The following is a 26,279-nucleotide window of genomic DNA, read 5'->3' as shown; positions in this document are numbered from 1 at the left end:
AAACTTGGGGTAATGTCACATAGCAATTGATAATACCTTACACCAAGCAAAGTCTCAGCAACCCTTTAAGGGCTCACCTTTGTCATGCCTTTCCCAAGAAATTTCCCAGTCACCTTCCAGAATAATATTTACCCTTCCACATTTCCACATAAATATAATAATATGTTTATATAACAATATAAACATATTATTATATTTAGCAGTTAGTGCTAAATATAATAATAATTTACATATTTTATAACTTACATAGATATTTGCAAAGATAATATAAAGTACAGAGTTTTATTTTGCCATTTATAATTTTATAACGTTTTTTGCAAAGTCCTTGCAAAAGAGGAGGGCTTTATTCCCATCTCTTGTCTTGCAGACAACCCAGGATCATAGTCACATTGCAGTTTCCAGGTCACCCAGCTCAACAATGGAGCAGGGCATCTGTCTCCCAGTGGTTTCCAGGGCCTTCCCCCTCAGGGAGCTTTGTTAATGTGGAATATCAGAATAATCTGCATTAGTACCTGTTCCATTTTTCCCTTTACTGAATTTTATTATCATCCATGTTATACTTGCCTCCCTGCACATCTGAGAGTTCTTGAATTAGTTTGCTCTAATATTCTGGTGTTCTAATATACTCTCAGAGTTCACTTCATGGCTTTGTACTTAAGAATCTTCCCTCAAGCAGTGAATAATATGGCCCTTAATTTTTTTTTTTTTTTTTTGGCATGTTGCAGAACATATTGATGGCATCATCAGCTGCCACTCCTGGAGTGTGTGATGTCTCCTAGATATCAGGTACTATATAATTTGCTTCCCAGCCCTGCAAGATTGGCACTAGTAGTATCTCTGACCAGCAGGCCAAAACAGAGAAGACTAGACATGTAATAGCATATGAATGTTTCCACTTCTATATATGGCCAATGGGCTATTGTAGCAAAGTACCACAGACTGATTGAAAAAAGAAATCTATTCTCTGCTGTCTTCTGGCGACCTGGTTTCCACTAAGGTCTATCTCCTTAGCTTGCAGATGGCTGTGTCAGGAAAAATAAAGTGTCGGCTTTTCTTCTACTCATGGTGTAGAGCAGCGAGTGAGGCAGACTACAAAGTGGAGTCAATCCCTGAAAACTTTGGCTACATATTTCAGTAGCCAACAGACACAAACACTGAATATATGTTGATATGTTACTGGATGGTGTAGGTACTGGAGTTATGGAATAATAAAAAAATGGACAGTCCATGTCTTTGTAATTTTTGGTGTCTTCTTAGAGTGAGGATGTTAGAAAAATGAAAATTTTGTTTTCTTTTCAAATAGGTGGAGACTCATGTGAATGTAATCACTGCAAAGAGAAAACTGTAATAATTTTCTTACTCATAAAATCAACCTTATACAAATGCATTTTAAAAATTTGAAGGACTGAAAGTCCTAGAATAATTTAGACCTTGACTTTTATGAAACATTTTATATTTTACTGTGCTGAGGAGTGTATTTTTAGTATAAGTAAATAAATGACTCGGATCAACCCTGATGCTTGGAACAGCTAGGAAATCATCTTATTGACACTGTAGGTGATAAAGTCTTCCTTTGCTCTCTTAAGGCTCAATAATGAACTCTAGGGGGCTGGGGATGTGGCTCAAGCAGTAGCGCGCTCGCCTGGCATGCTTGTGGCCAGGGTTCGATTCTCAGCACCACATACAAACAAAGATGTTGTGCCCGCCAATAACTAAAAAATAAATATTAAAAAATCCTCTCTCTCTCTCTCTCTCTCTCTCTCTCTCTCTCTCTCTCTCTCTCTCACACACACACACACACACACACACACACTCTCTTTAAAAAAAAAAAATAATGACCTCTAGGACAATAGGAAAACTGGTACAAATTTGTTGTGTGCATCACAAGAAGGGAAAGGGGAAAAACAGATGTAGACACTTATACACTATCTTCATTAGGCACAGGGGAAGGGAAATAGGCAACAGGGGGAGTATAGGATTTGGGGGAAGTCAAGTGGTCCCTCAGGAGAACAGGGGACCAAACGTGGCAAAGTCCATCTGGGCCTGCTGTGAACCTCCAGCCTCCTCTCCTATGATGCCACTCCTTCCCAGGGCATCGAGTTCCCCCAGAGGATCTGTCTCTGGGCAGATCCTCAGTTTGAAGTCCAACCAGCATATTTTGGAAGGAATTTTCTAAACTCCTTGGAAAGTATCAGGGTGCTATCAAGACAAGGCAGAATCACAGAGCCGACAATCAGAAAAAGAAAACCCAGAGTGTTTTGCAGCTGGAAATAAGAGAAATTCCCTATGTGCTGTCATGGAATGATTCTCAGGGTATGCATGTTCTAAGTAAGATAAGCAAGATAGAAAGACAGTGTGTGTAGTATGTTACTATTAATCTAATAGGGGGCGTTCAGAGTATATATATATATATATATATATATATATATATATATATATATATATGTATATACACTCTCTCTCTCTCTCTCTCTCTCTATATATATATATATATATATATATATATATATATATGCTTATAATTAACAAACAATAGAATGAAAAATCAAAACATTAAAAATTGTTACCTGTCAGTTGATAGAGGCTCTGTTCTAGTCAGCTTTTTGCTGCTGTGACCAAGACTGACAAGAACAATTAGAGAAAGAAAAGTTTATTTGGGGGTCATGGTTTCATTAGTCTTAGCCCATAGATGGCCAGCTCCTTTGCTCTGTGCTGGAGATGAGACAGGGCAGAAGGGTAGAAGGATGTGGCGAAGGATATGACAATCAGGAAGCAGAGAGAGACCTAACCTCACTAGGTCAAAATATAAACCCTAAGGGCACATCCCCCAGTCACCTACTTCCTCCAACCATCCTATACTTGCCTATAGTTATTAACCAGTTAATCCCTACAAGGGCTTAATGCATGGATTAGGTTGAGGCTCTCAGAACCCAATCATTTCACTTCTAAACTTTCTTGCATTCTCACACATGAGCTTTTGGGAGATACTTCATATCTAAACCATAATAGGCCTTATGATGAAGGAAAAAATCTCTTTGAATGTAGTTTCATTTGACCTTGGAACTATGTAAAAATATTTTATGCAATAATAAAACTAAATATTAAAAAAGTTCCAATTCCTAAATGTCAACAATGCAATGAATTAAATGGATTTGTGTATCCAATGGGGATGAACACAGAGAAGGGAATCTTCCAAATAGACTGGGAAACAGGATTGTAACTTCTCCTCTGTGACAGACCTTACAGCAGCAGTTCTGACATTTATACTCTTAAAAATAATGAGAATCCAAGGGTTGGGGTCATGGCTCAGTGGTAGACTGCTTGTCTGGTATGTATGAAGCACTGGGTTCAATCCTCAGCACCACATAAATAAATAAAGTAATAATGAGAACCCAAAGAATTTCTGTTTTATAGGTCATTATCATTGACATTGTACATGTTCTATATTAAAACTGAAAAAAAATATGTTGATAATTTATTTTAAGATAATAAATAATGATAAACCCATTTTATGTTAGCATGCATAGCATATTTTATGAAAAATAGATATGATTTTAAGAAAAAAAGTAAAAGGATGGCATTGCTGTACATCTTTGTAAATCTCTCTGAAGTCTCACTTAATAGAAGACTAAATCTAATTCACTTTTCTTCGGGATCTAAAAGTTTCATTCTTCCCTGTCATACAAAATATCCCGTTACCAAAGTTAAGTTACAATATTTGGGGTTGTTAATTCTAAAAAAAAAAAAAAAAAAAAAATGTATTTAAAGGACGTGTTATGGTGTGGTAGGAGGTGTATCCCAAAAGCTCACATGAAACGATGTAAGGATATCCAGAGGTGGAATGATCAGATTAGAAAAGCTGTGACCTAATCAGTGAATTACTCTACTTGAATGGATTAACTGGGTCACTGGAAGCATGCCTTTAGAGTTCACGTCATTTGGTCCCTGGCACTTCCCTCTCTCTCTCTTTTAGCCTGGTACTGCATGTCAGTAAAAAGGATGTGAAAACTGAAAATAAATTGGGGGGATATTTTGGGATGGTGGCCCAGGCTAAGCAGCTGTCAGGTGCTTTGTTCCATGTTTAGCCATGGATTTTCACCCAGGGCAATCTGACTGATTTAGCAGGAGAAAACGTAGGCATCAGGTGACCTGGTGGCTAGAGGAGGCTCCTGGGGCTCTGAAGTGCAAAGGCTGCTGCAAGGCTTGCCCAGGAGGCCACTGGGTGGGGCTGGCCCCTTGTCTGGGTTGGCATGGCTCTGCAACATGATTTTAGCAGAATCAGTTTTCCATGGGTTCTTAAGGTCTCTGGTATATGTAGGAGCTCCAGTATCTCAGTGGACCCCAGAGGCGGCCAACAACTTGCAGTCCAATGTCCTCCTCAGCTTTTTTTGTTCATCAGGCTAAAGTTGCATGTGAATCTCATGGCTGCTGCCTTCCTTGAAAGCCAATGGGGTGGATACTCACAGATGAAAAAGCTCCAGTAAATGATGAGGTGGCCTGAGCAAGAGCTGCTGAAGAAGACTTATGACTTGGTGACCCTTTGGCCTGACAGGCTGTCCACCTCTTCAGCATTAAGACTCTCTGCTCATTCTCATTTCCATAGATAAGCTGTTGGGAAGAAAAGGCACTTAGAACCACCAAACCAGGCATGTGGACTTACTGGCCCATCTGGGCAGGTGCTCTAGAGTTCTGGTAATACCTCAGTTTTGCAGACTATTTCTGGAGACATTCTTGGATTTCTTCTAGATCCTAGCAGCTTTGCTGTGTCCACTGCATGGCTTCTACAGTAAAATAATTAATGTTGGTGTTCTCATAGAACAGTGCCAACCCTTAGAGAATATTCTAGAAATTAGGCAAATCAGCTTTTGGTTGTCCCACTGATTAGAAAGAGATACGCTACAAGTAAAGGACTAGACTTCCTGCAAGAGTTGTCTTATGTCATGTCGCAACTGCACGTATCTCAAAGTAAACCTGAAGGTGAAAAATCTCTCTGAGCCTAGAACCTAATTCCTCTACACATAGGCACAAGAGGTAGGTAGTTTTTGTGTGTAGTTTAATATGCACTAAATTTTCCAAGAATGTAATCACTTTATGAATTAAGAAAAGATTATATTTTGTTCTGTTCAATGTCATCCAAGAGTTATTAACATTTGCAATAAAGAAAAGTGGCATCATTGAGGGCAACTCTTGCTGGCATCTAAGTCACCTGAGTTGGCCAGCTCCATCTGTATTTTGGGTAATTCCAATTGAGATAAAAACAGCCAAAAACTTCAATTTTCTAGTGTAAGTCTCAAGCATTTATATGTGGATAACATGTCCTTTATTATTAAAATAACTGTCTCTTATTTAGTTTTTATACTATAGTAAGTTATTTTAGTGATTTTTTTTTTTTCCAAAACATTAAGAGAAACTTTACTACCTAAGAATTTGATTTCAGGCTGGAAAGGGGACCAAAAAAAATTAGATATAAGCAGATAGACTTGGGACTGACACGTGTGGGAAAGAACACTGCTTCTCACACAGAAGCTTTAACCTCACAGGAGTCAGTAGAAGGTCTGAACACCAGCCGTTGCTCTAGGCCTGCCCTGGGACCTGGCCCTCGAATTCCCTGACTTGGGTGTTTGCCTTTGTGTCTTGGGATCTAAAGGTTCTCCTCAAATCAATAACTTCAAAACCTCTGTTCCCTTCTCACTTTTCCTAATTTCTCAATTCAAAAATAGAAAATATCTCTCTAGCAGGACCACAGAACTTTAGTTCAGGTGCTCCATTGTTCTTCCTTGAACAGTGGAGTCCTGGGGCTCCTGTGGGGATGGCTCACTTGTCCTCAGAACCTATCAGTACCCAACCTCCAGCATTGCACCTTCCACCTCAGGTCCTCCACAAACCCTGGTGAAACCACTCACATGCTTCAACCCCGAGGAATATTTATTTGCAAGCAATTTCTTTATTATTTTCAAGTCTGGGAAAACACTCTTGGGCTGTGTTTTGATTCACTGGGGCTTTGGTGCTACACTTTTGCATTACCAAAGTCTCCCAACAGGAACCCATTTAAGATTTGATGATGGTATCAGAAAAGCACAGCCACAGAAGTCAGAGTTAGGAAGCGAAAGGCAACGGTAAAATGACCGCCTGCAGAAGTAGTGTGTTTGAATGGCTGAGAAGATCATGATGAATAGATGCTAGCAATCGGAAACTTCTGTGCACTATAAGGTCATGATTGAAGCAGGGTGGCATGCCTGAATCTGGAAGAACTGAAGTTAAGCTCTGTCAAGTTTCTTACTGGCTCCCAGGGAAGGAGTGCTCTCTTTCCAGTGAAGTTCCTCTGGGCTGGATCAGGGCCCCTTGTGGTGACACAGCTCGGGGTAAAGTCCTTCAGGATCATATTCCCTCTTCTACTTCAATGGTGGAGAGTGCTCTTTTCTGTTCCATAAATTGTTCTTCATGGAAAATCTTTTTTCTTTTTTCTCCCTAGTACTGGGATTGAACCCAGGGCCCTCTTCCACTAAGCCAAATTCCTGGCCCTTTTTATTTTTTGAAACTGGGGAAAAGATTGACAAAAAAAAAAAAAAAAAAAATACTTGAAACAATTTATATAAATTATTGAAGATACCAGGTATGAATTCCAGAATAAAACAATGAAGCAACATCCTATTTTAAGTTAGGGGAAATCAGTTTCCCAAGCTGGGTGGTAAGAAATGTCATCAATTCATCAAGATTATTCAGCAACAAAAGGTGAGGCACTGGGGTCACCAAGATGCAAATAACACAAAAATCTACCCTTGAGTTCTTCGGATTTGGGATTTGTTTGTTTGTTCCTTTCTGTGTTTCCAGAATTTTGACTTTCTAAATAATGGAGACCAATGATGCTGATACATAGATCTTTTGAGAGATCACGAATTCCTTCTGTATGTGTTTCTCCATTCTGCACAGATTTCTGCCACCCTGCCCCTGCATTCTTCTAGACTTCTTCCCTTCTGACAATTCCAAGTCTCTCATTTAGGTCCTGATAACCAAAACTTATTATATGCCTGTGACTTCCCTGTGTAATTTAATAAGCAGTAGCCTCTGTCATCTTCATCCTGGCTAGAGAATATACTTAGGAAACTTAACCCCTCTAAATCATTTTCATTTCCTCTCCTGGAGTGTACCCGCTGCTTCCCTCATTCTGGATAACTGGTTAGACCAATACCAGAATTTGCTGCTGACTATATTGACAGAAGTTCAAAGTCACCTGTCCCATAAGGAATCATTAAATAAACATAGAGTGAATTTACTCTCCTCAAACGTGTTGGTGGTAAGAAATGGGAGAAGATATATAACTGAAAAAAAAGTACAATGCCTGTTCTAACAAAATGATGGAGGGATGCACACCCACACCTGTAAACGTATGACACACAAAATACCCATGCACATAGACACCACAGAGAGACGGCACGGAGATTATGTGAGAGGCTGTGCAGATGCGAGGTTTACAAGAGCTGGAGGAACTAAAGGAAGTCTAGTTTTACCCAGGTCTCATTCTCCAGTCTCCAGCGGGTAACAGACTATAGCCAGCTTTGGAGGCTCACTGGGGATTTAGGTAGCTGCTGAAGCTGGGGAAAGAGCATTTCATTAGCTGAATTTCATGAAGCATGAATTCTATCAGTGTTATGCTACATGCAGATTCAATACATCAAATAATGTGAAGAAACCAACTGAAGTCCCACCAGGATCCCCTAAGTACTTCCTAGAAGTCTGCAGAATCCAGAGCAAAGATATCTGGAGGTTGGATGCTGAATGAATCTTAACCAAAAGAATGAGATTACCGAATCCATGGGCCTTTTTAATGGTCTGTCAAACTTCTTTTCCCTTTCCTTCTCTCTAAAAGAAATAAAATCTGGAGAAGCACTACTAGGTACAGGGTTCTCATTTACACATTTTTCTGAATACAAGTTACATGGCTTGGAAGTTATTTTTACGTGTTTACTTTCACTATTTGCAGTACAATATTTGATACATGAAGGGAACATAGATAATATACATGTAAAGTATAAAGCAAGCAAATTATATCAAACACACAGGCCAGACTTCTAACCTCCAAAATAAAATGCTTGCAGCTATTTGTCCTTACCTCTGTGGCTTTCCCCATTCCACTTCCCTGTTTTTATTACCAGAGGCCACTGCTGGATATTTTAAAAAATGTATTTATGAATGTCTCCTTTTAAAAGTTTATTATCATATACATGCTTCTAAATACACTTAAACACTATATAATTTGGGATTTTTTTTAACCTCTAAAAAAGTGATATCATTTTTTTTACATTTATAAAATGGTATCATGAAGCTAATACTGACGTTCCTCTGTATGATAAGCATCCTGTGAACATACCTCAACCTTTGAGTTTATCCTTTTACCATAAACACGAGCTCGCTGTTAATATTGTTGCTCTATTCTTGTATGTTTCCTGTTGCACGTGCGCAGAATATTCTCACCTAAACACCCATAAATCAATTAGTTAAGTTACTGGAGTATACTAACTGAATAAAAGTTATCATTAAACTCTCCGCAAATAAAACTGTCCAGAGGCAGTCTGGGTTGAGGGATAGTGGAACGGCTCTTCTTTCTCCTTTCCTTTTCAAATTTATTCCACTTAGTAGAGACATATGAAAGAAAGCATCATGTGGACCACACCAAGAAAGGAGGAGAGCAGGAACCAACTTGTCCTGGAGAGCGAATTCCACAAAGTAAAGGAGGGTTGACTGGTAAAGGTCCCCCACTAACAGCCCCGCCTCAGTCTCCCAACTAGTCAAAGAAACCGGTAGCTAATTTTCAAATTGCCCGCGCAGGGTCTGGATTGGCTATTGAACCAACTCAGCCCTGATTGACGCGTAGGATTCACGAATGGGGTTCTGGCTTTTGCTTTTCTTTACTAACATTTGGCAAATTCAAATAGGGGAGAAACAACATCGCTTTCAAAAGAAAAATCTTAAATGAGTACTCTCCAGGTCTTGATGTCTAGTGCCCCATTAATAAGGGACATTGGTAAATTATGCAGTGTCCAACCAAATTTTGCAGGTACACGCACCTACAGGTGGACTATTTTGGGGGGAGAAAAAAGTAACCTTCTTTATATGCTCGTGAATTGCAAAGTACTTTCAAACAAGACTTACGAAATAGAAACTATTTTATGCAACGAATAAATGTGCACGATAAAATATGCGAGTGCAGTTCTCTTTGGAGGAGTGAGTGGCTCTTAAAAGAGCCTTTGTGGTGTGGGCTGAGGCTACCGCTCGGCGGTGTGCGAACTCACTTGGCGCTGGTATACTTGGTGACCGCCTTGGTGCCCTCCGACACGGCGTGCTTGGCCAGCTCCCCGGGCAGCAGCAGGCGCACGGCCGTCTGGATCTCCCGGGAGGTGATGGTCGAGCGCTTGTTGTAGTGCGCCAGGCGCGAGGCCTCGCCCGCGATGCGCTCGAAGATGTCGTTCACGAACGAGTTCATGATGCCCATGGCCTTGGACGAGATGCCGGTGTCGGGGTGCACCTGCTTGAGCACCTTGTACACGTAGACCGAGTAGCTCTCCTTGCGGCTGCGCTTGCGCTTCTTGCCGTCCTTCTTCTGCGCCTTGGTCACCGCCTTCTTGGAGCCCTTTTTCGGGGCTGGGGCGGACTTAGAGGGCTCTGGCATGGTGGAGAGGACCTGCCGAAAAGTACAACAGGAAAAAAGAGTGTACGACTTAACTGCGTCTCCTCTGGCAGGTTCTGGGGCAAAGTTGAGTCCCTAATTAGTGGTGACTCTAGAAACGTCATCTACTAACTTTATCCAATCAAACTAAGTATATTTCACAGCCATCATACCATTGGTTAAAGTGAAAGTGTAATTGGAGCCAATGGCAGAGTGTCATTTTCGCGCCCGGGAATGACTATAAGTAGCCCGCTCTGGCTAGTTCAGGTTAGATTGCAGCGACTTCCAAAGTCACTTCAGTATGTCTGGACGCGGCAAGCAGGGTGGCAAGGCTCGCGCCAAGGCCAAGACGCGCTCCTCCCGCGCCGGCCTGCAGTTCCCGGTGGGAAGAGTCCACCGCCTTCTGCGCAAGGGCAACTATGCCGAGCGCGTCGGGGCCGGCGCGCCCGTCTACCTGGCGGCGGTGCTGGAGTACCTGACGGCCGAGATCCTGGAGCTGGCTGGCAACGCGGCCCGCGACAACAAGAAGACGCGCATCATCCCGCGCCACCTGCAGCTGGCCATCCGCAACGACGAGGAGCTCAACAAGCTGCTGGGCAAAGTCACCATCGCGCAGGGCGGTGTCCTGCCCAACATCCAGGCAGTGCTGCTGCCCAAGAAGACCGAGAGCCACCACAAGGCCAAGGGAAAGTGAAGTTCCTGTAACCTAGTCTTCCTAAAACCAAAGGCTCTTTTCAGAGCCACCCACCAGATCAAGCAGCGGAGCTGTGATGCACAATTGTTCAATAGCTGATAGCCTGCAGTAGTTTATGAGATTGTTTGGCGCTTACACGGTGTATGGGAATCCACGAATGCAAAGTGGCCGTGTGCCCGCATACTACAGGGCTGAATTCTCATCTGGGGCAAATTAAGGATCCTGTGATGAGCGTCCCTTTTATCCTTGGGCACGTGTTAGGGTGTCCTGTAAACCCCCTTTGTGTAACTTTCTGGGCTATAAAGCTGTGCTGCTATCTTGTTCCCGCGGTTTGGGGTGGGAGAGGCAGCTCGGCTGGTGGAAATAATTAGCTTGCTTTAGTTTGGTTTTAATTGGAGTCCATGGTCTTTGCATCCTGGTCTAACACCTCCAACCCATCAATCTCAGGTTTACATAAATGATACTGATGGTAATAAATACTAAGTACCTCATGGGGCAAGGAAGAAGTGCAAGTGCTTAGGGGGACCAGTGTTTTGGAGAGATACAAGGACTCCTGAAAAGGGGAGAGAACTACAGAGTATCAGAGCTCCTAATAATACATGCACATGCCTGAGCCTCCCTAACAATGCTTTTCTAACCCTTTTTCCCTTGAGGTTATTTTTGATGGCTCCAAAATTATAATTATCTGTTATTCCAGATTTTTATTGATTATGCTTAACATTTCAATTACTTACATGAAAGCAATAGCTTTACTGATATGATGGCAGTGTCTGAATGGGGTCTGTATAAAGAGGGACTGGCAGTGGGACATTGAAAGTGATCACCTTCCCTTTACAGTTTCAGCTGTTGTGACTGAAGAGGCTCAGAACATATCACCCCAAATAAGCAGTTTTAGTATTTTGAGTATTTTGAGCTGAAGAGAACTGGGAAGCAGCCAACACAGAAAAATCTCCTTCACCCTCGACTGCATAAAATATACATTTCCCTTTTGTAAGGGAGACTTACACTTATAAAGGAAATTTTCACTAGCAAAGTCACTTGGACCAAAAAGCACATAGAGATGATTTTGTAACCTGAGAGACTCATCTGTATAAACAAGGTGACTTTCATGCCCCATACTCTTCCCTTCAGCTTCCCTTTGTCCCCACTGTCCCCCAGGAACCCCAAGTTTTATTCCTTTTATTCTGGGGGCCTACATTATCTGGTAAGTCAATAATACAGTTAGAGATTTTAAATTTGACATATTAAAAAAGAATAAAAATTGCAGTTATTGGTTCCAAGTGTAGGGAAGAGGTAAATATATGTTTAGTGTGGAAAATATTAAAAAAAAAAAAAAAAAAGTGTCTGATTAGCGAATTGCTAGGGAATTGACCAGACACCTACACAAAGCAGACCTTGCTATAAGCATTTGCTATGTCCAGCAGTTAGAACCAAGACTCCAGATTAGGAGACTGGGCTTTCCTCTCCAGCTGCACTGTGACACCCACCCCAAAAGGAACTATAGTCTTTTGTTACTCCACAGGATTTGCTAGTGTTGCTGCCTGTTTAGTACTCTGCCCTGGCCAAGCATCTCATATTACTGACAGAGGTCTCAATGGGCATTAGGAAATTAGTTCAAACCTTCATTCAATAAGTTCCTTGAATAACTACTATGTTTCAAACCCTTACTTGGCACAGTGATACAAGGAGAAAATAAAAAGAAAAGAAAAGAAAGAAATCCCTCTGCCCCCATGGTGCTACTTTTGCTAGAAGACAAACTAACTGGTTTTTTAGATCTTCACTTTGCTATATCTAGTGGCCAATTATCAGCATTCCGTCTTCATTTTACTTGGCTATTGAAAATACTGACACACTGGACTGACAATGTCTCTCTTCTGTACTTCCTTTACTTGAACCCCAACTCATCCCCACCCCCCTAGCCCTACCCACCCAATGGTTCTGTATCTACTGCTAGTCCATAGCTTCTCCCCAGCCCCTCAACAGACAGCAGCACAGGGCTGATTTTAGGACTTTTCTGTCTGAACTCACTCCCTTGGAGATCTCATCTACCAGCACTTTAAACTCCATCTGTACATCAAAGATTTCCACTTCCACATCTCCAACCCAGGTTTCCCTCCTCCAGACATATATTCAACTCTGCTTTCTTTCCTCACATGCATACTTCATAAACATATGTAAAATGGAACACCTCATATTCCCCTGCCAAGTCTTATATTTAGAAATCACCCCATTTGGCTGATAATAACTTCACCTGTGTCTGTTTTTACATTTTCATTCAATTCTTCAAGAAGCTCCTTCTTTTCTCCTTCAAAAAAAATACACAGAAATTACCATCTCTCAAGACCTCCACCTGTGAGGGACTATCTCCTCTGTGGCCTTAGTCTCCTTAATGTTTTCTTCTTCCACTTTATCCTGTGGGAGTGATCTTGAGACCAGGGTAGTCTCCAAATGCATTACCAGATGAACTCTCCCATGGTACAAAAAGATTGCAGCCAAATTAAAAGGCTGGGGATAGATGGCATATGGAGTCACTTTAAATGCCCTGCAGCTCAGGAAAGTCAACAAGACGAGAATGGAGCAGTGGGCCACAGCAGCTGCACAGAGGGCTGTAGAGTGCTCATGTGTTTCATCTCTCTCACAGATGCATCAGCCATTGTCAGTGATGGTGGAGCTATTAAGAACAGAGTCCAGGTTCAGGCAAGGTGGAAGGTACCCTGGTCCACGACAGGGACCTACTGTATTGAAGAAGAGAGACAAAATATGCCTGGCCACAGCTGGTGCTCAACACAAGATAGAGAACCATGCATTTTGCTTGCTTCCTGGGCACAGGCCAGATGGGCCAGACTGGGTATTGCCAGTGGGCAGCTGAATTGAGGCACTTGGAATCTCCAGCATGTGTAACATCCAGGTGCATCCTGTAGAAGTACTGCCACTTGATCATTTACTCTCAGTTCTTTATCCCCCCTTCCTTTTTTAATTGCAATATATTTGAACATGTGCTGTACTTACTAATCATTTACCCTTGACACATGTGGGGAATTTCATCATCACAACTAAATATTGTCAAGTAAAACTACAGTAGAACCATATTTTCAAATGTCAGGAAACCAAGACCATGAATTCTAGCAATTATGATCCAACCCTTAAACAAGTATTTTCATAATATGGTATTTTGAATCTAATCATTTGTCCTACTTGGTCTGTTTTCATGATAGAATTGTGAAGAGATAAAAGACTGCTTGTTTTAAGAAAGAGTGAGTCCTCTGTCAGTAGCTATATCCCTATGAAAAGTACTGGGGCATTGTAAAATTATTTTGTATAACATCCAATCTCTCCTCTGTTGTTTTCTAAACAAGGCCAATCCATATGTGTTGTATATTTTCTACAAAGACATTCTTAAGTATTCCTAACAAAATATCAGAAGATGTTCAATATTTTCCTGAAACTGGAAATTTAAAAAGATAGCAACTAAAAGTAAGTTAGGAAGAAATTAGTAAAGGAATTTTAGCCACAACAAAATCAGTAATTTCACTCCTAACTAAAAAATTCTGGCCTTGTTGATCTTGGGTGAGGCATTCTGCTTCTATTGTGTCCTGAAAATCTTAAATCAGTCCTCAACTTTAGTCTGAACGGTATCTGTAGGCTTTTCTTTTGATACTTCTTGAAAACTCAATCTCAGATCTGTAATTTGTAGTAGGAAGCTTTGGATAAGTGTATGTAGATGATGGCAATTATGACTTGTTCAGTATATGACTCAACAACAGTAGGCAAAAGGATGAAATCATTTATTTAGGTATCATACTGTCAATAATGGGGACAGAGACTTCCAGGCCTTTTGATTTGTCCCATAAAAATATTTCCTATTGTATAACAGCAAAAGTATGTATACCTAGGAGCAAAACCAATCCATGTAAGGCCAATGTATTACCACATTTGTGCTAGTCTTTTTTTAAAAAGCATAATTGATAAACAATATATTAATAACATTTTATCTGGTTAAGAGACAAAATTTCCTTTTTTGACTTGCCCCTTTTCTTATATTATGCAGAACATAACAGTTCTTACAATTGCATATGACTAACTATAAACTCTTGTAATATTAGGAAACAATATGTAGGACTTATGGTCCCTGAGGCAACTCCTAAAATATTACATATATAAATAATGCAGTGGCTGCATTGCAAAAGCTGGCCCTTGATTTGGAAAAGGCTGTATTGTTACATGTGTTACATCAGGCAGTAAGCACAAGTCAGATTTCTAAGCCAGATTTTAAAATGTTAGATATAAAAAGAACATTTAAAGTATATGCAATATAGTATACTTAAATTTCTTTTTAGCGCTGATTAAATCACAATTATTCAACAAATCAATGGAAATTATCACAAGTAGGTTAAAAAAAAAAAAAAAAAAAAAAAAACCCTTACCATGTGTAAGGAAAATACCATAAAAACAAAACCTCCCAGTTCAAAAAAATATCCAAATACAATTAAGTTTCATTATTAAATAAGCATTAATCCAGAATGTGAAGCCTATCACAGGCATCAGCTAAAGGGGTTACAAAATATAATGGTTTAACTCAGAGGGTAAACTGCCTTCTTTTGCCTTGAAGGTTGCCTTGGTGAGGCAAAGGCACCTTATATCTTAACAGTTCTCAGATGTGACCTCGTGTGTATGTTAACTTTGTGGAAACCCTTTGATGGCTTCCCCTCCTTAACATTGGTCTCAGAACCACTAACTTTCAAGTCCTTCAACCTACCGATGATCGAAGGCTCAGTGAGACCATTAATAGCACCCACCCCTTGTGCAGTGGGAGAAAGCAAGGGGGCCTTGGAGTCAGGATCCTGACAGTTAAGAGGAACCCCGAAGCCCCAGTGCTTAGGAAGGATCCGCTTCACCTCAACCGAGGACGCGGGCCCCAGGCCCAGTCGCCGGTCGGGTGGGCTCCCGAGCTTAGGACTTGTCCGTGCTGCGGCCCCTCCGCGGGAGTGGGCGGCCCTGAAAAGGGCCTTTAGTTGAGAAAAGCAGGTGACGGCGGCACCAGGACGCTCAGCCGCCGAAGCCGTAGAGGGTGCGGCCCTGGCGCTTGAGCGCGTAGACCACGTCCATGGCCGTGACCGTCTTGCGCTTGGCGTGCTCCGTGTAGGTGACGGCGTCGCGGATCACGTTCTCCAGGAACACCTTGAGCACGCCGCGGGTCTCCTCGTAGATGAGCCCGGAGATGCGCTTGACGCCGCCACGGCGGGCCAGGCGGCGGATGGCGGGCTTGGTGATGCCCTGGATGTTGTCGCGCAGCACCTTGCGGTGGCGCTTGGCGCCGCCCTTGCCCAGGCCTTTGCCTCCTTTGCCGCGGCCAGACATGGCAACTTCAAGCGAAGACCGAGAGCCACGAGAACAGCGATAGCCCTGCAGGCTGGCCTTTATACGTCTCCAGCGGACCAAGCTGAGAACCACGGGAAGGAGGCGGCAAGACGGGAGGGGGAGGGGAGAAAACGCGGGTTCTGACTTCCTTGTCCGATGTTTGCCGGGAACTGTTTTCGCCTGCCTTCAAGCTTCGTAAAGCTGCTTTTGGACGCCGAACAACACCCTGTGGAAAACAGGCGAGCAGCCGGGTGCCCTGCGAGGTCCCGCCGCCCAAAACCCACCCTGCGGCTCACAGATCCTAGACGCCCCTGCGGACAGCGCCCACGGGCGCCTGCGACTTCCGTAGGCTGTTGGCATTTTAATCAGTCTCCGCTGAGAGAATCCAAAAGTGATTTTCGTGTCAGACCTTTTCATGAGTTCAAAAGACAGTCTCACCAATTCACTAGCAATCTGATTTTTTTTAAATAATTCATCTTTTACCCACTGATGACCTACCACTTTTACCACGTGCAATTACTATTGAAATTCTAATCTATTGCATAATTTAGCCAGTCTTCCTTGCCAAAGAGATTGTTACAATTTGATTTTTGAAAATCAGCCTCAGGAAAAATGTTGAAAGTCACTAAGTCTCCTTAATAGTCCATCATAAAAATTTTCTGATTCATTTTAACAAATGTGTAGTATTTAACAATTATATGCTTTCTCAATTTTTTCCTACTATAAAGAAAATTTTGATATTTTCTGGGGATGGCTTCTGTTAAAATGTCTTGTCACAGAGGGTGCAGCTTTAAGAGTATTTGATTAATATTACTACCTTACCCTCAGAAAGATTTTTTATCCTCACTGGTAATAGCAGTAACTGTTTATAAGTGTACCCTCACTGGCTGTTGTGATTTTTGTAGGTGAAGTGTTGACCATGTGCATGAGGGGTCTATCACTGGGCTACACTCCAGATCTAGTATGATTTTTTTCAATCTATTATACTCAGAATTTATTTTTGATGTAGATGATTGAGTCAGGTTAATCAGTTGGCCACTTAGCCCTTAGCCCGATTTATTGTTTTCAAGTGATAAAATATTCTTTGATATATTAACTTCTTGGACTGGGGATGTGGCTCAAGCAGTAACACACTCGCTTGGCATGCACGGGGCGCTGGGTTCCATCCTCAGCACCCCATAAAAATAAAATAAAGATGTTGTGTCCATCGAAAACTCAAATAAATAAATAAGTATTAAAAAATTCTCAAAATATATATATATTAACTTTTTTACTAGGAAAAATTGATGTACTTTCTATTTCATTTCCACTGAAAAGTGTTTGAAACATTGTAACTAAATGCAAGTTTAAGTAAAAATAAATGAAATCTCTTTAGCATTTTGATCATACTTTATTAATAATGTGATCAGCGTTTATTAATAAATTGAAGCAGAAAGAGTAGCTGCAGGGATAGAAAGCTGTGATCCCTTTCCTCAGACTCCTATAACAAAAGACAGGATAACAAGAGAAAACCATAAATTATTTATTTAATCGAAATTTTACATGACACAGTAGCCTTCAGAAACAAAGATCAAGAGAAAACTGTCTCCTTTTATGTTTCAATTTGATGAACAATAGTTGTATAGAAGTGAAAATGTGCAAAAGATTAGGCTGAGAGAGGAACCCAGCAGCTCCTGTCCATTTGTCTTGGCCTCTGGTGGCATTCCTCCTCCCAGGTGTAGGGCAGGACTGCTCCAGAAAGGTGGTTTTGTCTACCACCAGGCAAGGAAGGTCAGACTTTCTTCATGGCTAGCACTTACGTAGAAGGGCATGAGAAGGTTAAGTAATATTTCCGTGTTTTATCTGTGTCGTTTGGGAACTCTTTGGATTTGTATAAAGAAATGAGATGACCCAGGATGGGGCCTGGTCACTCACCAACAAGACCAGCCATAGGATTAAAGTCAGGGCTTAAAGTCAGCCCCACCTTTCAGGGAGTCTAGGAATTAAGTTCAGTCACAGAATATTTCAGTCATGTCCATGTAATTCAGCCCATAAATCCCTGGACATCAAGGCAGTGAGCTTACAGCTTGGTGCATACATAGATGTGCTGGGAAGGTGACTTCCTGAACCTACAGGAGATGATTTCCAGAATCTGCATGGGAAGGGCACAGAAGTGCTGCTTTCAGGGAATTTCCAGGCTTTGCCCTGTGTGTTTCATTTTACTGACCTCAATTGGAATCATTTCATGATAGAGTGTAATCAGAAGGGCAGACTTTTACTGTATTCTATGTCATTTTTGCAAATTATAGAGCCTGAAGGGGTTGTGGGAGACCCTGAATTTGATGACAATTACTTGGAAGGACAAGGGGCCTAGTAGCCATACTTGCAGCTAGTGTCTGAAAGTAAAGTCAGCCAGTCTTATTGGAAACATGCTCTTCAACCTGCGCCCCTCAATTGGTCATCTCCAGCCTCTTAGTGCCACAAATGAATTGCAGTACAGCAGTTGGTAGGACTAACTACCAAGCAATTCATGTACATGGTTAAAAATTCAGAAGATACAGATTAGACACACTGGAAAAAAAAAAAAAAAAACTAAACTAAAAATCACAGTTTAAAGGTAACCCTAGCACTGATATATATATATATGAAAATATTCATCTCTTCACATATTTGTTATTTTTCAACATCTATTGGGACGCAGGTGTTTGCTGAGTGCCAACCCAAAATATGTTCATTTGCACATCAAATTGAAGGCATGTGAGGAGCAGCAAATACAGCAAGGGGCTTTCTCTGAATTCCCCTTAACTAAAACTAGAGAAAGAAATTGTGAGGAATTCTCTTCCAGGAATCTCATCAAGTAGAGATGAGCAGTATCCTAGAAGAGACTGAACGTCACCAGCATGCAGACAGACCTTGCCACGGGACCTCACCTGTTCTCCTGAGGGCCCTTCATCTTCCCCCAAACAATTTGCTTTCCCCGCCCCATTATGAGGAGGGCATAAACTTCTAGACTAACAGGCCTCAGGTGTTCATCTTTCCTTCACGTGGTGCCCCGTGCATGTAGTGAATGTATCGGCCTCTCCTTATAGTTCATCCACACTTGGAGAGTGGAAAGTGCTCCTTCCCTCACAGATCTATTGTGCAGTTCTTCTAACTCAAAAGAATCGTCACAAATCCTGACACAATGTAAAAATGTAACTACTTCTTTTTCAGGTTTTTGGTGTAGTTATGACCAGGGAATAGCAAATAGTTCATTCTACCATCAGACAAGCCTAGACTTGAACCCTGGCTTTGGTGCAGTTACTTCTTATTTTGCCTTAATTCCCTCATCTTTGTGAGTGTGAAGACAATAGCATTTGCTCCAGAGGACACTAAAATTAATGGAGATAATCGAGTGAAATGATTAGACTAGCTCATAAGATCTTACTAGTCACATAATAGCTAAAAAAATCTATTGTTAGCATCCGCTCTTTTGATACTCAGTTTTGATATTCAGTTACCTGTTGACTTTTTATGTGTATACTTTAATTAACATTTATTTGTATTTATTAGCCTATATAAAGTGTTTATTACAATAATTTATTTTAAGTTCCTACTCTATTTGAATACATCTTTATCTAAAATTTTGTTTTGAAACAATTTCTAAATAGTATCTTACAGCTAAAATAGGAAAAAGTCACATTAAGATCCTCCTTGAAGCTTACTCTCCTGTTTTCTACCTTCAAACCTCACCACCACCTCAAACAGAAGATACACACGTACATGTGGTTAAAGTCAAGTCTCAGTAAGCAGATGAAAGACATGAGAGAGGAGTTATGAAACCAAGAAGCCACCTAAGAAGGAGATTCTTTCTAACCTTTGTTAGAAACACCTGGTTTGTCTGTATGCCTCTCGGAGGAGAAGAAAAATTATTTTCTCTCTGCCCTTTTGAGTTCTTAGTTGGAGCTGAAAAGAGAACAGCAATGCAGAGAAGAAAGGGAAGGAGAGAGTAGCAAAAGCCAAACAAGTCCACTGACCTGCTAATGGTGTATAGCATAGGTCTCCCAGAAATCATTAGTTCAGAAAGGTGAACTAGAGCTCTAGTTTACATAGCATGTTAAACAAAGAACAATATGTTTAGGCTTCAGAAAAATCAGCTGTGACATTTGAGTTCAACGCAAGGCTAATGAACATAGGACATGACCTGGTCCAGTTGGTCTGGCCAATGGCACCAGTGGCTTTGAAAAGCTTCCACATGTCCTGCAAGCTACTTCAGCCCATCCAACTCAAGCTGCTTTTTCCACTTTCATCTTACACCACCGTTTTACATTTTCATCATAATAAAATTCAACCATTACAACTGAATAATAGCTAAATGTTAAAATTGATCCAAAATTGTGCAAATTTTCTAAATTGTTACATTGGGCCCGGTTCCCAAGGTGAATTCTCTCCTATCTCTCCTCCATTGAAAAAAGAAAAAAAAAAAAAAAAAAAAAAATCAGGAGCACTTTGACCATGAGTGTTAAACAGCAGGTATGGTGTCTTTATTGAGGCATAGGAACAATGCAATTAACGCAAGGAATTGGTATAAATACCTCTAGTAGTAATGCAAACACTACTACTCTGGTTTATTAGAACACAGATTTCTCAGAAGTTGACTCATTATTTCTAACCATAAAGATCCAAAGGACATTTAAAGAGGGAACAATGGAATAAACTAGTTTAGCACTGCGGTTTTATTTGAATATAATGCTATTTGGATCAGAGTTCTGTGACTGTCCTGCTCGGTCAAGCCCAGCTCTGCCTGAGACTTAGCATCACAGCTTCGCCCAAGCGCGCTCAGGTCTTCCTGAGTCCCTGTCCTTGCTCTACTCAGGGCTCACCTGAGAGGCCCTTGTTAAAGACCGAGGGACGATGCCCGTCTGGATTTCCCATCGTGTGCAGTATTCTCTTCCTCGTAGGTTTGCTCTTCGCCTTGGCATTTTGCATGCTGTCCTGGCTTTACAGGGCTAGCCGCCCGCATCCCCGCGGGGCCGAAGCAGCTGGGCAGGTCCTGGCTCACCTCGCGGGGCGCCGAGTCCCGAGCGGCGGAGCTGCCCAAGCCTGGCAGCAAGCGTTTGCGGGGACTGACTGGGAAGACAAGACGGGCGCAGGTCCTAAAGACCGCCTGTTCTTTGCAATCTAGCAAGAAAGAATCGCGAGTGGGACGCACATAGTAGTAGGCGGAGTTTATTTGGGAAAACGAAAATAAGAAAAATACGTGTACTGGATCTCCTCCTCCGAAGAAGGCGTACGTTCCACAGAACCGGGAATTTTTAAGGAGTTTGAAACAGGATGAATTTGGCTGAATTCCAGCTCTTAAATCCGGAAACGCAGATGTCAGACCCCGGAAGTCTCGGTCCCTTTAAGGTAATAAGGAAGGTTCCCAGGACTGAGGAGAGGCCAAGCCAGTGAGATCCTGCATCTTTCAACCCCGGAATCTTTGGTCGACGTAAAGCTCATGAATTTCTTCTGCAGACAACAGATTTTGCTGAGAATGTAGCATAGCCTATTTACTTAAGCCAGGACAAGGCCGCAGGTGAACTGCCCTTTAAAAGAAAGCATGTGGGGGGTCAGCACACTAATTCCGACTCAAGAATTATGTCAACATCGGCTCCCATTGCTCACTTCTATTATCTATCACTTCTACTCAAGAAGCCTGTGAGTTTAGGATTTCATTTCTAAATGTGAGGCTCCAGAAATGTGGCCCATTCCCATTTTCCTTCCTCATTGTCCCCTGTCTGAGCTGCCTCAGTGTTCCAGAACAACTCAGTCCTTGTGCCTGAGATCGACCCCCGGGTGCCATGAGATTAAAGAGTTAGAAGAGTAAGAACAGGAGAGTTAGACAGATCCAAGATTGCATAGAGTGCAACTTTTTAAGGAATTATTGACAGAAGCATGGTTCTGGACAGCAGCAAGGATCCCTGCAGTTTGAGTCAGAAGGAGAGTATTTAGGTGAATTAAGTCAAAACAACTTCATTCTGGCTGGACTGCAACTGGCAAGTCAGTTAATATGGAAGAGTTGTGTACATTCCTTGGGCAGGGTCAAGTTGTAAAGTTCCACACACCACTGCAAAGCTTTGGTTTACTTATAGTTTGCTGGAAAACTATGCAGGAAAAACTGACTGGCGTTCCTCTGCGGCAGTCGACACAAGGCGGCTGCAGGATGGTGAGCTGAATTCACAAACTGAAGCTCCCCCTTAGTCTCACTTCAAGCTTCTTTAAGATAACTTGCTGACCCTCTACATTTTCATCTATAAAGTGGGATTAATAGCAGAGCCTATTTAAGACTGTTGAGACAATGAGGTGAATTAAAACAAAATAATTTGAGTATAACTTACAGTTAACAAGCCATCAATAAATGTTAAATAGGTCAATAGGTTCAGTATTATCCCTAGAAAATACTAGTTGGCTACACAAATTGCTCTATCAAGTATCTAGTTGATATTTCTAGAGTGTGCATCTTCTGTACATCAGCCTAACTTGGTTAGGTCTGAGGAGCCTTGTAGTACTCACTGCATTCAGGCACTTTGTTGATAGGCTGAAACATGAGACTGTCTTCTCAGAGGGTCAAAAGCAGTCAAATGTTGTGTGTGGCTCAATTTAATATCCTACTCACTGCCATATTGATAGGATTTCTAACAATGCCTGGCTCATAGTGGATGAGTAATAAATATTTCTAGTATGAACAGAGTAAATTGTCTTTTCCCCCAATCCTTCTGCAAGCTTTTTCTTGACTATGTTTTGTGATAAGGAAGGTTCCAGGGACTAAGAGGCCAAACTAATGAAATTCTGCATTTCAACAGAAGATGAGATCTACATGTCATTCAGGTTTGTCCTCCTTCATTTTCCCCTCAAGTCAGCTGACTCTTGTCCCTTCCATCCTCCTTCCTCCTCCTCTTTCCGACTGCCTTATTTCTAATCTTGCTGCTGAACAGAACCCCTCAGGATCTTAAACGCCTCTCTGGCAGATCCTGCCACATTTATCCCCAACCACTCCTGACACCAGCAACTAACTCTAAAGGACTCCTCCATTCTACTCTGCTCAGATTCCTGCCTTGAGCAACTCCTCTTCCGGACTGCACGGGTTCTAATCACTTGAAGCAGGGTCTACTTTGCTTCTTGCCCAGTTTAGAGCCTACATTCCCATTCTTTCCAAGATTCCATGTGGACTTTCCCATTGCAGGAAGTTTGCTTGGTACAAATTAGGCACTTAAAAACCCAGTTTGCACAGCAAATACATACGAGTAAAGGATGGATAGATGGTCTCTTTATAGAGAAGTGCGTGATAAGAACAAAGGGATATGCTGGCTCCAGAATAAACATAATCTGGAATAGAAATGTAAGGAAAGAGATTAAGGGTCTCGTCAATGCATAAAAGGCTTTCTTAAAATAAGAACCAGCGGCAGATACAAAGAGACAATTCCAACAGGATCAGAAAACATTTCTACCTTAAAAACAAAACAGCGAATTGGCACTTTTTGAGAAAACGTGGGTGGCTCTGAAAAGAGCCTTGTCAACGGCGGCCTCAGGACCATTTACTTGGAGCTGGTGTACTTGGTGACAGCCTTGGTGCCCTCGGACACTGCGTGCTTGGCCAGCTCCCCGGGCAGCAGCAGGCGCACGGCCGTCTGGATCTCCCGGGACGTGATGGTCGAGCGCTTGTTGTAGTGCGCCAGGCGCGAGGCCTCGCCCGCGATACGCTCGAAGATGTCGTTGACGAACGAGTTCATGATGCCCATGGCCTTGGACGAGATGCCGGTGTCGGGGTGCACCTGCTTGAGCACCTTGTACACGTAGACCGAGTAGCTCTCCTTGCGGCTGCGCTTGCGCTTCTTGCCGTCCTTCTTCTGCGCCTTGGTCACCGCCTTCTTGGAGCCCTTCTTCGGGGCAGGAGCGGACTTGGCTGGCTCAGGCATGGCGAGAAAGAACTGGCGAAAGTGAGGAGTTTACCACCTGCGCCTCTCTAAGTATAGAATGTTATGTAAATGAGGAGTAGTAGAGGTCTGTGGTGATTGGTGGTTAACTTGGCCTGACGTCAGGTGCCAGTTCTGTCCAATCAAAGTCCGCATCTTGCAAAAGTGCGTTCCATTGGTCAGAATGAAAATGAAACCCAACCCATCTTACCGCTTCGTTTTCGCGCCCAGAGGAGACTATAAACACTGCGTCCTTCCACTTGCCTTCCAGTTTTAGAGGATCCCGGGTTTGTCTGTGAGTATGTCTGGACGCGGCAAGCAGGGTGGCAAGGCTCGCGCCAAGGCCAAGACGCGCTCCTCCCGCGCCGGCCTGCAGTTCCCGGTGGGAAGAGTCCACCGCCTTCTGCGCAAGGGCAACTATGCCGAGCGCGTCGGGGCCGGCGCGCCCGTCTACCTGGCGGCGGTGCTGGAGTACCTGACGGCCGAGATCCTGGAGCTGGCTGGCAACGCGGCCCGCGACAACAAGAAGACGCGCATCATCCCGCGCCACCTGCAGCTGGCCATCCGCAACGACGAGGAGCTCAACAAGCTGCTGGGCAAAGTCACCATCGCGCAGGGCGGTGTCCTGCCCAACATCCAGGCGGTGCTGTTGCCCAAGAAGACCTAAACCCACCACAAAACTAAGTGAGCTCCAGATTTGCAAGTGCTTAAAAAAGGCTCTTTTCAGAGCCACTTGCACAGTCATAAAAAGGGTGACACTAAGTAAGCGTTAACGTCTCCTAGATGTCGTTAATACTGTCCCTTTGAGCGCCACCCCTTTCCTTGCCATAATTTTCAGCGGGGAGCTATGAGGGACTTGGGGGTATTTGTTGACTTGTGCTCTACAGTGTGAAGTTCTTTACAAGAACGTTTAACTGGAAATAAACCCATACTTCCAGCAGGTGATCTTTTATGCACCAGAGGGATGGTTACCACTGATGCTTAGGAAATGTTTAGAGACGCAAGCAAAAAGCTGCTGTTGATTATTATAGTCTTTAGATTTATTATTTTTGGTACTGGGAATTGAGCCCAGTGGCTTTTGGCCACTGACATCCCCATCCCTTTTTGAGACTGCATGTCTTTGGCCTTGAATTTGATGTCCTCCTGCCTCAACCTCTAACTTAAGTTTCCTTTAATGTAATACTACTAAGGCATAAGTTATTTTAGCCAATCTTTTTTACCCTCAACTCTTGTAGTTGCAAGAATCTAAAACTAATAGTCCCATGTAGGTGTGTTTCACATGTAGGTTTTGTTTCACAAAATACCTTTAAAGTTGTGTAAGAAGCAAACTGATATTTTCCAGTTCTATTCTGTATATTTCTAGTTTACCTTTTTGTACCTGTGTATTCTCATAGACCCCTCACAAACATGGTTATGGTTAAATGAGTTAAATACTTCCTCAGTATACTAAGGCTAAATAGCTGGCCAGGTATAGTAGCCCAAACTCTGTTGTAAGAATAATTATGCTACTGAATGCTGTTATTCCAGGAGCACTAATGGGTGGATATCCTAAGTTGGAAAAAAATTAAAATATATGTAATATATATACATATATATTTATATATCCCTATACATAACATCCACATATGTGTTTATCCATATATCCCACCAAAAGCCAATGGCCATTTTGAGAATAGTGAGGTCAAAGATTCTCATTGTTTTCCATATGTCTATACAGGCATAGTGAGTTTCTTTTATTCTGGAGCCTTAAAAATTATTGGAACATTTATGCCATTTACCAGTTTTTCCATCTTGGAAAATTCAGATGTAATGACTACTTTTCTTTTTATTAAATTCTAGTTTGGCTATTCTTTTTAAAAAGTTATTTCTGTTCTAAAGAGACATTTTACTGAGAAGAAGCAGAACAAATAATGAAGATATTATAGCTAAAATAACCAAAGCATAGGTAATTAGGAGAACATAGAGGAGTAGTATGTGTGGAAGGTAACGTGTGATATGAAGGAAAGGGAAATTGGAAATTAGAGGAAATTATAGGGGATCCAGCAGCAAATGCCCATCACCAAAGACTTGGCTTTGCTGAAGAAAACTAATATGATTTTCAATATTGACAGTATGACAATATTGACAGTATGACCGGCCAATAGGAATTTTGTAGGTCACTCCTTTAGTTTTAAATACTTTTTATGTAATAATGACTTCCAAATCTTTTTGTCCATCCCAAAATTTTTTCCTGAATTCATGCATGCATATTCATCTACTTTCTAGATTTCTCAGCCAAGAAAGTCATAAAACATACCCCCAGATTGACCCTGTTTTAGTGAATAGCATTGCTATCTACCTCTTAGCATGAACAAAAATAATCTGGCATTATTGATTATTCATTTTTGTGTGCCATTACTATAGCAAAAATGAATTCCTATATGGGAAGTTGAAAGCATGCATGCTCAAAGTTCAGAAAATATTAACCAGACTACTGTAGTTTACCACAGAGTGTTTTCAGAGAATATCCATGTACTTATAATTGCAACTAATCACTGTCCCCTGAACAAAAGCTTCATATAATCAGAATCTAAGCGTTAATTGTGAGAAGTATATTGGCTGCAGATTCCCAGAAGGTGCCCAATCTATCCAGCAAGAGTAAAATTTGATT

The 26,279-nt window shown here is 41.9% G+C and overlaps 6 protein-coding genes across 7 annotated transcripts in view; 3 read left to right on the top strand and 3 right to left on the bottom strand.

Moving 5' to 3' along the window:
• The window catches only part of LOC143401644 (uncharacterized), a 742,139-nt gene that overhangs the window by 498,703 nt on the left and 217,157 nt on the right, over positions 1-26,279 (top strand). The window lies entirely within an intron of this gene.
• Positions 3,510-9,726, bottom strand: LOC143401651 (histone H2B type 1-K-like). Of its 2 annotated transcripts, none has more exons than XM_076859316.2 (2): positions 9,291-9,726; positions 3,510-4,608 (listed from the first exon to the last, which is right to left on the bottom strand). In XM_076859316.2, exons 1-2 carry the CDS (start codon positions 9,665-9,667, stop codon positions 4,572-4,574), a joined length of 414 nt encoding a protein of 137 aa, XP_076715431.2. In that variant the 5' UTR covers positions 9,668-9,726; the 3' UTR covers positions 3,510-4,571. The 2 variants fall into 2 exon arrangements, with proteins under 2 accessions (XP_076715431.2, XP_076715432.1); XM_076859317.2 differs by lacking the exon at positions 3,510-4,608 and adding an exon at positions 5,964-6,538.
• LOC143401658 (histone H2A type 1) lies at positions 9,966-10,358 on the top strand. The gene has a single exon (XM_076859323.2). It carries the CDS (start codon positions 9,966-9,968, stop codon positions 10,356-10,358), a length of 393 nt encoding a protein of 130 aa, XP_076715438.1.
• On the bottom strand, positions 15,399-15,716 carry LOC143401663 (histone H4). The gene has a single exon (XM_076859329.2). The coding sequence runs from the start codon at positions 15,714-15,716 to the stop codon at positions 15,405-15,407; it is 312 nt and encodes a 103-aa protein (XP_076715444.1). The 3' UTR covers positions 15,399-15,404.
• Positions 23,009-23,670, bottom strand: LOC143401661 (histone H2B type 1-C/E/F/G/I). The gene has a single exon (XM_076859327.2). The coding sequence runs from the start codon at positions 23,630-23,632 to the stop codon at positions 23,252-23,254; it is 381 nt and encodes a 126-aa protein (XP_076715442.1). The 5' UTR covers positions 23,633-23,670; the 3' UTR covers positions 23,009-23,251.
• Positions 23,873-24,484, top strand: LOC143401662 (histone H2A type 1-H-like). The gene has a single exon (XM_076859328.2). It carries the CDS (start codon positions 23,931-23,933, stop codon positions 24,294-24,296), a length of 366 nt encoding a protein of 121 aa, XP_076715443.1. The 5' UTR covers positions 23,873-23,930; the 3' UTR covers positions 24,297-24,484.

Source organism: Callospermophilus lateralis, chromosome 6, assembly GCF_048772815.1.
Source record: "Callospermophilus lateralis isolate mCalLat2 chromosome 6, mCalLat2.hap1, whole genome shotgun sequence".
In the NCBI taxonomy this organism is placed as follows: domain Eukaryota; kingdom Metazoa; phylum Chordata; class Mammalia; order Rodentia; family Sciuridae; genus Callospermophilus; species Callospermophilus lateralis.
Note: the sequence above shows the minus strand (reverse complement) of the source record. Positions and strands in the feature narration are given on the sequence as shown.